This window comes from Myotis daubentonii, chromosome 18 (assembly GCF_963259705.1).
Source record: "Myotis daubentonii chromosome 18, mMyoDau2.1, whole genome shotgun sequence".
Taxonomy (NCBI): Eukaryota; Metazoa; Chordata; class Mammalia; order Chiroptera; family Vespertilionidae; genus Myotis; species Myotis daubentonii.
This window is the reverse complement of record NC_081857.1, coordinates 7,298,928-7,310,718: the sequence shown is the minus strand read 5'-3', so window position 1 is coordinate 7,310,718 and position 11,791 is coordinate 7,298,928. Positions and strand designations below refer to the sequence as shown.

General features: G+C 54.7%; 1 protein-coding gene across 1 annotated transcript; it reads right to left on the bottom strand.

Moving 5' to 3' along the window:
- Positions 1-1,588: 1,588 nt before the first annotated feature.
- CASQ1 (calsequestrin 1) lies at positions 1,589-11,459 on the bottom strand. The gene is made up of 11 exons (XM_059673460.1): positions 10,924-11,459; positions 8,706-8,790; positions 7,834-7,934; positions 7,513-7,624; positions 7,141-7,214; positions 6,700-6,830; positions 5,592-5,637; positions 4,920-4,974; positions 4,619-4,719; positions 3,561-3,635; positions 1,589-2,221 (listed from the first exon to the last, which is right to left on the bottom strand). The coding sequence occupies exons 1-11, from the start codon at positions 11,203-11,205 to the stop codon at positions 2,060-2,062; spliced, it is 1,224 nt and encodes a 407-aa protein (XP_059529443.1). The 5' UTR covers positions 11,206-11,459; the 3' UTR covers positions 1,589-2,059.
- Between the last annotated feature and the right edge of the window lie 332 nt (positions 11,460-11,791).

Sequence of the window (11,791 nt, the reverse complement as noted above, 5' to 3'; positions counted from 1 at the left end):
CTCCTCTCCATTCCCATGGCCACCACCCGGGTGCATGTTCTCCCAGCGCCACCCCGTTATGATAACAGTCTCTGATCCTCAGAGTTGGGCTCCCAGCCTCTGGTATGTCCCTCATCTCCCCTCCCTGGATCCACATTAAATGATGCCCTTCTCCCCAGTCACAGGATTAAATCCAAACACCTCGGCAGTCCAGGTCCATCACGCCCACTCCAGGTCGCAGCCACCACTTAAGCTTCTCTTTTTGTCTTTCTGGTCTCTGTCTCCCCAGAAGGACACACACAGCCTTCTGGTGCTTCTACCGTTTCCACTGGCTGGAATGTCCCCTCCCCAACTCCTTTGCCCCTAATCCAATCCCACTCTTCATTTGAGGCTCAGAAAACGATTCCCTTCCTTTAGGAAGCCATCGAAGCCCACTCTGGTCTCTCTCTTCTGAGCCCATCCTATTCGTTTGTTCCTTCTTTCAACCAGCATTTATTGGGGACCACTTTTTGTGGGGCGCGGCTACAGTGTTTGGACCGGTTCAAGCCTCGGACTGAGGAGAGGGCACAGTCCTCTCATGGCTACGTGCAAGTCCCAGCTTGGAGGGCAGGGCCCTCCCAGCACAATTAAAGCCAACGGCTGTAGTTGTGAGCTTGAACCTATGGTCCGAACACGTGGCCCCACGTGCCTGAGTGATGTGGGCTTGATAGAGTTCAGGTGCATGTAGTTGAGTAGGAGTGAAACCCACGAGAATGTTGTAAACATCTTGATCTCGCCCCTACTTTGCCTCGTGGCATCTGCTATAAAATAAAGACACGGCTTGTGGGCGCTGGCGCTGTCTCTCCATCAGAGGAGCAGCGTCCCACCAAGACCCAGCTTTCATTCTCTTGTCTGTCTTTTCTTAATCCTTTCACCGCCCCCACTCAGGGTCGCTGAACCAGGCTGAGCTGGCATGGCACATAAGGCGCCCTGGGGCTGAGGACGCCATGGCCGTGCCGTCTCACCACAACTTTTTGAGTGCCAGGCCCTGTGGACACAGAAAAGGCCTGGGCTCCTGCCTTCAAGGGGCACACAGTCTAGTGGGGGCAGACAGACATGGAAATGAAGAGCTAGGCTGGAACGTGGCGCTGGCTAGAATAGAGTGCAGGGAAGGTGCAGGGAACCCGGGGGAGGGCCACCTCTGGAAGGGCCTCACCAGGGAAGGGTCATTCACACTCAGTCTTGGCGTTCAAATAAGAGCAGCAGGGAGGGTGCTATCGAGCAAAACAGAATCACTTCATTGCAGGTTGCTTTGTGTTTTTCTCCAACTGTTTTTCGTGTGCTTGTCTTGCCTTCCCAGTGAGGTTAATCAGCTCGAGCGCGGGAACAGGCAGGCAGGCACGCTCTGTTCTCCCCGAGCCTCACAGCGGTGCCGGACAAACACCATGTGCTCAGAAAAGGCTTGTTGACTTGCAGCAGATAAACATCCACGCTTGTCTGATTTAACTGCCTGAAGGGAGCCCCCCGACCCCGCATCACCACCTCTCAAAAGGCACCCACACCTAACGCACCCGCGCCCCGTCTGGCTGGCTCCCTCCTGCCATCGGGGTGAGACCTCACCGGCAGACACTTGTTCAGCTGCCCCAGATCCTTTATTGAGGCCTCTTGTTTGACCCAAATACATTAACAAAAGATGCTGAGATTCAGCGCCAATCGCAGGGCCCTCCTTCCTCTTGGCCAAGGATATAGGATTTGAGAAAGTGGGGGGAGCACAGGTGGGGGGAACAGAGGAGAGAGGGGGGCCCAGAGATATGATAAGAGGAAAATCACAGGGAAGAGTTTAGGGAGTAATGGAAGGAACATAATAGATACAGAACATTGTGGGACAGGACACAGAAGTCAGATGAGATCGCTGGGCTGTTGTGTAGGGAAAAGTAGCTCCTCTCCTCACCAGGTGAGGGGGACCAGGGTCTCAGCACACAGCATATAGGCCCCAGGGGCCCTATAGCAGAAAACGACCTAGTATCCCTGGAGGACTTTAGGGAAGGTGGGAGGGAGCCCGAGGAGAGCAGATGGGGCACGGAGATGGTTGCCATAGCAACTAGTCGTCATCGTCATCGTCATCATCATCATCATCATCGTCGTCGTCATCATCATCCTCTGTGTTGATCTCGCCCTCCAGCACATCCTCTAGCCAGTCCTCCAGCTCCTCAGCGGAAGGCAGGTCCTCCTCATCGTCCATCTCCATCCATATGCTGTCCGCCTAGGACACAGCACAGACAGGACTGAGCTAAGCCCGACTTAGTGCTCTGGACTTGTCCTCCCACTCGATGGGCTTGGCACATCCTTCCCTGAGTCCCCTGTCCCCTCCCTTCATGTCAGGGGCCAGGGGAGAAGGTCTAGGTTAGAACAGTGACCGTAGGAGTAGAAAGAATGGCTGGATGGGCAAATAGGTTTTCTCCCTGCAGTCTTTCTGCCATGCTGTTGTCATGCTGAGCTCCTAAAACAGACCTCTCTATCCTGCCCTTTGATGCAGAACCACTGCATGGCCTAAAGAGTAAAATCAGAAACTTCAGCATTCAAGGCTTTTTACAACCTGCTTTTCCAGCACCATCCTCAGAGACCTCTAGACTCTCAAGCCACAAAAAATGACTTGCCTTTTCCTGATCCTAATATTCATTTTCCTACTTTTGACCTTTTGTGCTAACTTTTCCATTCATTTGGAAGTGATTTCTCATAATTTTCACTTGTAGAACTCCTCCACATTGTGCAATCTCCACTTTGAATGCCACACTCCTTTTAAACCCTTCTCTGCCTGACCAGTGTGGCTCAATGGTTGAGCATCAACCTATGAACCAGAAGGTCACAAGTTCAATTCCTGGTCAGGGCACACGCCCTGATTGTGGACTCAGTCCCCAGTGTGGGGTGTGCAGGAGGCAGCCGATCAATGATTCTCTCTCATCATTAATGTTTCTACTTCCCTCTCCTTTCCTCTCTGAAATTAATAAAAATATAAAAAATAAACGTGTTTTTATTTTTTATTTTCTCAAGCAAAAATCACTTTGATTTTTTTTTTTTTGCCTTCCTAGCATTTTATTTGTATCTTTATTATAGAGTTTATCAGACCTGTCCTGGTAGTGAATGGAATACCTGCCTCCCTAGTTAAACTGAGAATTATATGAAAGCAAAGGCTGGCCTATTAAGTTCATCTCAACACACATTATCAAAGCACCTGTCATATTCGAATGAGATTTCTGCCCTCAAAAAGCTCAAAGTCTCCTGGAAGGGACACATATCGTACATAAATAGTCACATGAAAGTCATGTTTTCAGTGCCAATGGGCTCTGAGAGCGCTAAGGAAGAAATGATTCCAAGTGAGAGATCTGGGAAGACTTCACGGAGAAGAGGATGTCTGAACTGGGCCTTAAAGGATGAGCAGCCGATTCTGACAGGTGGAGACGGCCGTGTTCGGGGTTAGGGTGAGGCTGGGCATGTCTGCTTCTTCTGGGAAGACTCGGCTCCTCCTCAGCAGAGCAGAGGAGAGTCAGCTATTCTGGGAAGCAGAGTTGAGGGTCAACCAGGGGTGAGTGACGGAAACTTACATCAGTAACATTGACGACTCCTATTTGTGGGGCTGACAGGTCGATGTCAAACGTCTTCTCCCAGTACGGAACCAGCTGTGGAGAGACCACACGGGGCAGCCTAAGGGGGTCGAGGGCACATGAGTCCAGGAGGGTGTGAGGGTCAGCACAGGGGTAAAGAGCACCGGGAGCCCAGGAAAGCAGGAGGGGCCCCGCTGCAGGGCCTGAGGGCAGAGGTAGAGCTAAGCAGTTAAAGCAGCGGTTCTCAACCTGTGGGTCGCGAACCCTTTGGCGGCTGAACGACCCTTTCACAGGGTTCGCCTAAGACCATCCTGCATATCAGACATTTACATGACGATTCATCACAGTAGCAGCATGACAGTGATGAAGAAGCAATAAAGATAATTTTATGGTTGGGTCACAACATGAGGAACTGGATTTAAAGGGCCAGAAGGTTGAGAACCACTGAGTTAAAGGGAAGAAATCCGAAGGCAAAGTATCAGGAGGACCAGCCAGGCATCTGGACTCCCCCCTGTTTTGGTCCTGGGTCTGCTACTGGGTGACCCTGTGATTCTGAGCAAGTCACTTCTTCCCCGCCCTCCGTTTCCACATCCCTAAACTGAGGTAGTCATGCCTGGTAACTGCCCCTTTCCTCACATTCCTGTTTGTTCATTCAGTTAGTTTTCAACAGTGAATGCTGGCTGGTGGGGATTAGGCTGGGAACAAAGCTGTCCCCTGAAACAGGGAACCTCTGTGCTTCGATTCTATGATTGTGCACATCCACGTGCAGGGTGCATGTGTCCATCTGCTCCCCAAATTCTCCTTTTCTCTAGAAGGAGCCAACCTCTGCCCAGCTTCTGCTCTGGGAGCCATGTGGGTGATGTCCCATGTGGTTCACTTCCCATCCCGCTCCCCTCTCAGGCTCTCTCCATGCCCACAGTGCCCTTGAGCATGCAGCAGGCATCATCTCCCAGGGCCTCCCGCTAAGAGCTGGGATAGGAACTCAGAAACAAGCTCCCTTCAGAACGTGCCATAGCCTAGACCCTAACAGGACAGCGGGCCCGAGCGGTGCCTCTTACCAGGGGAAAGTCATCAGGGTCAATCCAGATGATGCTAAGATCAGGGTTTTCAGTGTTGTCTTGGGCCACAGCCTTGAGCGTCTCTAAGAACTCATAGCCGTCTTGGAGGGAACAAAGAGAGAAGCATGAGGTGGATGGAGAGAAAAGGGACAAGCAGAAGACAGAACCCGGATTTCTCCTCACCTCCCACAGCTCCACAAGTCTAGCCCAGGCCACCTGCACTCTCCCAGGAATGCCTCCCAAAACACCCCATCTCCCCCTTTCACCAGTCCCCCCAGTTCATCCAGTCTTCCTCCCTCACCGGGATCAGCTTCCTCCGCAAAGGCCACAATGTGGATTCCATCCATGTCGTCCTCCTGCGGTGGGGGAAGGAGGGGGGCCTTAGCTGTACTCCCCGAAGTCAGAGAGCCCTGAACAGACCCTACCTCTTCCCTGAACCTGAATTTTACGGAAACTCAGCTTCTGGATTAGGTGACTTCTTATGGTGGTAATCCTTTTCCAAGTGCCACCTCCCTTCAGCTCTAGGCCCCAGACCTCCTCTGGCAACCCTCCAGCCCCAGAACTGTGGCTCTACCTTGACATCTTTTTATTTTTCTTAATATATTTTTATTGATTTCAGAGAGGAAGGGAGAAGGGAGAGAGAGATAGAAACATATTGATGAGAATCATTGACCGGCTGCCTCCTGCATGCCCCCTACTGGGGAACGAGCCCACATCCTTGGCATGTGCCCTTGACCGGAATTGAACCCGGGACCCTTCAGTCCACAGGCCGACGCTCCATCCACTGAGCCAAACCAGCCAGGGTACCTTGTCATCTTCATCAACTTACAGGTGACACGTTCTTCAGAACAAAACCCCCAACCTTTGCTGGCGCATTGTCTTTCCTACAAGTGAGGCATGAGGACGTTCCTAGGGCTTGACTCTGCACCCACCCATGCTCCCCCAGGGCCTGGCCCTGTCTCGGGGTACTCACCCAGGTCTCATACATGCTCTCAGGCTTCAGCTTCCTCAGGGTCGATCTAGAACAGACGGAGGACCCCCCCCCAGAGAGTCCCCTTAGCAGAGGCTGCCTGTGGGCCTTGCCTAGGGCACGGGCAGCCTGTAGCCCAGAACAAAGACGCCTGGCAAAGTCTAAGCTCTGGGCACCAGGCTCAGATCATTGCATGGTTTAAACAGGTGGGAGGATGGAGGGTGGGCAAGGGGGCTGCAAGAGAGCCTTTTGGTAGGAAGGTAAGAACTGGGCATCTGAGTGTTCATTTTTTTCATTCATTCATTCATTCATTCATTCATTCATTCATTCATTCATTCAATACATTTGGGTGTCTGAGATGTTCTGAGCCCTGTGCTAGATGCTGTGTAGACAGAGTTAAAGCAAACACACTTCTGCCCTGATAAAGGGGACCGTGATCTAGAGGGAGAGAGTGAGTGTGGTTTACACAGATGAAAGGGTGTTTCCAGCTGTGCAGTTCTATGAAAGAAGGGAGCCATGTGTGAGTGTAGGGCAGGGTTTCTCACTATGGACATCTGGGGCCGGGTAACTCTTCGTTGTGGGGTCTGTTGTGTGCACTGCAGGATGGTTAGCAACATCCCTGGCCTCTACCCACTAAATACCAGCAGCATTGCCCCCAGCCAAACACTCTCTCCAGACTCTGCCAAATATCCACTGGAGAGCAAAATCCTTGCCTACCTCGCCAGTCCCTCCACCCTGCTGAGTAGGACTGGTGCAGGGTGATGTATGAGGAAGAGCCCAGGCCAGATCTGGGTTGGAACTCAGTTCTGACACTTGTTGCCTGTGGAACCTCTTTACTTGAGGGTGTTAAAAGGATTAAATAGGAGAATACAGGTTCCGGGCAGACCATAGGCACGCCACACTCATCACAACCCACAGTACACATTCATGGAGAACCTACGCATGAGGGCTCAGGGCTGGTTAGGGTGCAAAAGATTGTCAGCGTATCTTGAGCACTGGCATCAAGAAGTGGGTTACCACAAGGTGAGCGAAGCCTCCTGGTTGTCTGAGATTCCCCGCCCACGTCTCAGGCAGGTGCTCTCGCCTGCTCAGGGCTCTGCCCCTGCCCTACCTCCTGTGCTCCTCCACGAAGCTGACAATCTCCTCTTTGCTGTTGGGCTTGTCTGGGATTGTCACAGGCTCGTCCATGAAGGCTTCATAGAAGTCAACCTCGTTCATCTTCAGGGTCAGCTTCTTCGCCACCTTTGGGGTGGGGGCGGAGCAGGGGATGCAGGGTTATGGTGAGCAGCAGTATGACGGGGGAGCAGGGAAGACGAAGGGAGTCAGACTGCCATTGTGACATTGGACAAGTGTCTTCACTTCTCTGGGCTTTGATTGGTGGACGTGAGAAGACTGGGTTAGATCACCTAAAATCTTTGGGGTGGGGGAGCCCCGAGGTAGAGGTGGGAGTGTGGTGTGCAGGGAGGGAATAGGTCCCCATAGATTCTGGGAGAGGGATTGGAGGGCTGCGGAGGAGGACGAGGGAGACCCAGTATGTTCTGGGGTGGAGTACCTTGCTGTCGAAGGTGGCAAAGAAGGGGATGTACGGATGGAACTCCTCTGCGGCGTCCTCAAAAGCCTTGTAATCTGGAGGGGGACGCAGAGTCAGTCTCTGGGAGAGCAGGCTGTGCAAGGAGCCCTCTCCCGTCTGTCTCCCTAGTTTTGAGACCCACCCTCTCTAACCCTCTGAGGGTGACTAAAGCATGTGATGGGGGAGGTGGAAGGCTGGAGGTGCCCCTCTGGGAACCACCAGAGCGCAGGAGATCAGGGCAGGTGATGGAGCTGACTGGCGAGGAGTTAGGAGGTAGAGGGGCCGTGAAGTGGATTAAGTGTCGGGGAGGGGGGAGTCCAGGGAGGAGAGCCGTGGAGTCGGGGGGTTACCCACGCTCTGAGTCCTTGCTCTTGAAGTAGCCGATGAGTTTGTTGTCATCCTCGATGTTCTCAAATGCCTGCAGCTCTCGTTCACCCTCAATGAATTCCACAGGGTCCTCTAGGACCTGGAATAGCAGGGACATGGAAGGAAGAGAGTGAGTTTCCGTCCTCACCGGTGAGAGAGGAATGAGGATGAGGAGAAGAGGGCTGGGAACAGGAGGAAGGTGCTCACTGGTGTGTGTGTGCGTGCGTGCACGTATACGGTTGGGTTTGGTTAAGGATAGGCACAAAGTCTTAAAGCAAGGACATTAGGTCCAGGGTCATGAATCCTCACATCAAGCAGAAACTCCACCAGGGTGTCAGCAGAGAGTTCGCCGTCATATTCAATGACTTCATCTCCCTTGAACACATAGATACTGTCCTCTTCGGTTAGTCCTAGGGTGTGGGCCAGAGAAGAGCATGACCCCAACCTTCCCACAGACCCCAGAGTCCTAATTCAGGGCCAGAGCCTGTTCTATATCCCACTGGACCCCGCCACCTCCCCTCCCCTTCCCCAGCCTTGCTCACCTCCTCCCCTTAGCCCTACATTCCTGGGGTCTATGCCCTGGTTCAAGGGGCTCTCCAAGGAGAAGCGGAGATCAGGTGGGGGTGTTAGAGGAGGATGTAGAAAGATTTCTCTTTCTCTGTTTGTCATACTAAAGAGAGATATTCATGTGACCTCCCCTGAGGACTCCAGTGGCCAGTTGCCAGTTCAGTCCTTTAACCTCTGCTGTTACTGACTGGAAGACTTAATCACTGACTACCCCACCCCCATGCATGCCTGATGGCCAGTCTCAGGCCTGTGTTGCCCCCTGGTGGCCGGTGTTGTAACACCTATCAGGGCTCTGGAGGGGGAGGGGTGGGAAGAGGCGTTAACTGAGGCCTCTCCAGCCCCACTTGAGTTCCCTGACTCCCCTTTCCCCCAGCACCTGGTCCTGTGGTTTAGTTATCTGAAAAACATATGAAGAACGCCGTGTCCACCTCTTTCTGGGACTTGAGCATCGGTCTCTATAAGGAATAAAGGAGGCCAGGACCCTTGGCCATGACCCTTCTAATGTCAGTATTTTCTCCATTCAGAATAGCAGGGTGGAGTTCCTAGCCCGTACCAGGGCTGCCCATCCAGTCTCCAGGCCACCTGCCCCTCCCTGGGCTCCCACCCGCCCTTACCTAGTTTCTTGGCTACAGCTGTGTCCTTCTCAGAGTCCACCATCCCGAAGCCAACACCCTTGTCTTCTAGGACTTGGGCTGCTAACTGCAGGGAGGGTGAGGTGAGTCAGCCCCTGGAGTTCATAGTAACCCCTAGTCCCCACCACATGCTTCCAAGTGGGCCGTTTGGGGTGCAGGCAGTTGAAGAGTTGACCTTGACGCTGTGTAAGGATCCAGAAAGCCCCCACCTTTCCTACAGCCTCACCCTTATGTTCCCTTGCTCAGTAAATGCCTGAACATCTACTGCTCGCTTGCAATGAGCTTATTTAAAAAAAAAAATTTTTTTTTATTGATTTCAGAGAGGAAGGGAGAGGGAGAGAGAGAGAAACATCAATGATGAGAAAGAATTATTGATTGGCTGCCTCTTGCACGTCCCCTATTGAGGACTGAGGCTGCAACCTGAGCATGTGCCCTTGACTGGAATCGAACCTGGGGCCCTTCAGTCCACCAGCTGATGCTGTATCCACTGAGCCAAACCAGCTAGGGCTGCCATGAGTTTATTACGTTGAACTTTCAAGTGCTAAGTGCGATGCGCCTGCTTCCTCAGGAATGTGGAGGAATCTGGCTTTAAGAGACTGAGGCCCTTCCCTTGCTCAGGGCTGAGCTCACGCATCCATCCTCACCAAAGGCCATGCCCAAGGGGCGGGGGGGGGGGGGGCAACATGCCTGGGGTTCTCACAAGTGACCCGCGATGGGGAGAATTTTGGAGAGCAGGAGGGTAGTGGGGTGGGGTGGGCTGGTCACATTGCTGATGAGCGGGGAACGCCTGAAAGTAGAGGTCACTGGACCAGCACTTGTCACCCTCAGAGGGAGAGAGCCAGAGCCAGAGCAGACATGGCTGGGCGCCCCTCATCCAGGTGAACGTTCCCCTTCACTCTCACTCCCCAGGTCGCCGCCCCTCGGCCTGCCGGTAGACTCTCAGGCTGGTGCGCTCTGCCTTGGGTGTGGCTTTCGGCTCAACCCCACCTCACACAGCCTCCTGGAGTCCCAGGGGGACAGGAAGGGCGGCAGCTGGCAGGTGGATGGCCACGGATGCTGAGCCCTCAGGATAAAAATACTCAGCTCATTACTCAGATGGCAGGTTCCAGCCTGGCAGGGGCACACAGACGTGAGAGCCCGCGGTCCTGGTATCTCGCCCTGAAACACTCCAAGCCAGCCGTGGGCAAACTACGGCCCGCGGGCCGGAACCAGCCCATTTGAAATGAATAAAACTATTGAAATAAAAGACCGTACCCTTTTATGTAATGATGTTTACTTTGAATTTATATTCGTTCACACAAACAGTCCATCCATGCTTTTGTTCCGACCTCCGGTCCAGTTTAAGAACCCATTGTGGCCCTCGAGTCAAAAAGTTTGCCCACCCCTGCTCCAAGCCCTGGGTCAGCGGGGCCTGTCTGTCCAGCCAGGAGAGAGAGGGGGCTGCTGAGGCCGGACGAGGAGCGCTCACATGCCGGCTCCGGGAGGGATGTGCGGCTGCATCGCCGGCATCTCCAGGCGCAGGCGTTTTCCCTGTAGAAGAGCCCCTCTCTCCTCTGAGCCCGCGGCCAGCTTGGGGGTGCGGAGAGCCTTCCCACAAAGAGAAGCTGGGGAAGGCACTCTGAAGCCTCTTCCAGCCACAAGAATTTTCCCACCAGAATAGCCTGCCTGATCCAGTAGGGCAGCTGGGGAGCAAGGGCGCGGAGGCAGAGCGGGGGATGAGGCATGTGGAGGCCTGCTGGGCTCTGGGACGCCGTTAGCCATGAAGTAAATGACTTGCAAGATGTTAGTAACAGTGACATTTATACCCAGTTTAGCCCTCTTCGGGGTGCTGCTCCTAAAGTACACAGAGGGGCACGTCCCCCCTTCCCCTGGAGGACCTCCCTTCTCCTTTTTTGCCCCCCTTCTGAGGACACCCCCGTCCTAGCCAAACCTGGTACTACCAGCCTCCTATAGCGTGGAGGAGACGTTCCTCGCAAGTCCCCCTCCCCTCCCCTCCCCACCCCACCCCTAGACTCCAGTGGTCCTTTTGGGTCCCCAAGTCTCTCTCTCTCCTTCGGCTGAGGCCACATGCCCCTTGGGTCCTCTTGGTCAAGACGGGGTCCTGCCACACCGTCACCCTCAAAGGCCTGCGTGGGTGGTAGGATGGGGGTCGGGGTGGGGGGCTGCACACAGGGGCCGGGCCTGCGCCCCCAGCACTCACCTCCAGGATCAGCTCCTCCATCTCGAACTGCCTCTGGGAGGCCTTGTCGTCCTCCGGGGGCTCGTGGTAGAGCAGCGCGAGCACCTCGTACTTCTTGAACACGTTCTTGTAGTTCTTTGCGTTGACATTGACCACGCGGTCCACGCCGTCGTACTCGGGGAAGTCCAGCCCGTCCTGCCCCCGCACCCCTGACTCGGGGGGCCCTAGCACCAGCAGCAGCAGCAGCAGCACCGGCCGTAGGCCCCGCACAGCTCTGGCCCCCATCCTGACGGCGGCGCGCATGGAGGTAGTGAGATCTCGGGGCGACTCTGCTGTCCAGAAGAGGTTCGCTGGGGAGGGAGGGGCCCTGGGTCCTGACTCCTGAGCTGGGGGCTCACGGTGAGGGTGGGGTGGGGAAGGGCCTAGGGCGGCGGACAGAGGACACTGCTGGGTCCTGGAGACACTGTCTGCAGAGCCAAGAGGAACAGGGTCAGGAGGAGGACTGGGAGCAGGGGGCGGGGAGGGAACCCGAGCTGCCCCTGAGATTGGCACCCCTCCGCCCCACCTGGTCCTGTCTAAATATGTTTGCAGAATTGGCAGGGGAGACGGGTAACCTTCTGAGGCCAGGACAGCTCCATGAGACTGGCATCGCCCACCTCCCGCGCCTCTCCCCCGGCTCCCAGAGCCTCCCTCCTCTCCCCTCCCCACAATGTCCAGGGCTCCTCGGCCCCTGCCCCACACCGGCCTAGCGCATCACCATATTAAGGAAGGAAAGGGCTGGAGCTAAAAATAAGAGCAGATGAGCCGAGAGGTAAATGAAACTGGGGCTGGTGAAGGCGGAGTTGGGGTGAGTAGGGGAAGTGAGGGCCAGGGGACTCAGAGAGGAGGA

Excerpts from the sequence above, each read along its gene's own strand:
- CASQ1 (XM_059673460.1), bottom strand. The coding sequence starts at position 11,205 with ATGCGCGCCGCCGTCAGGATGGGGGCCAGAGCTGTGCGGGGCCTACGG. Across the intron at positions 7,625-7,833 it reads TGGTGGAGTTTCTGCTTGAT|GTCCTAGAGGACCCTGTGGA; the intron begins GTGAGGATTCAT and ends CTGCTATTCCAG. Across the intron at positions 4,720-4,919 it reads TGCGGAGGAAGCTGATCCCG|ACGGCTATGAGTTCTTAGAG; the intron begins GTGAGGGAGGAA and ends GTTCCCTCCAAG.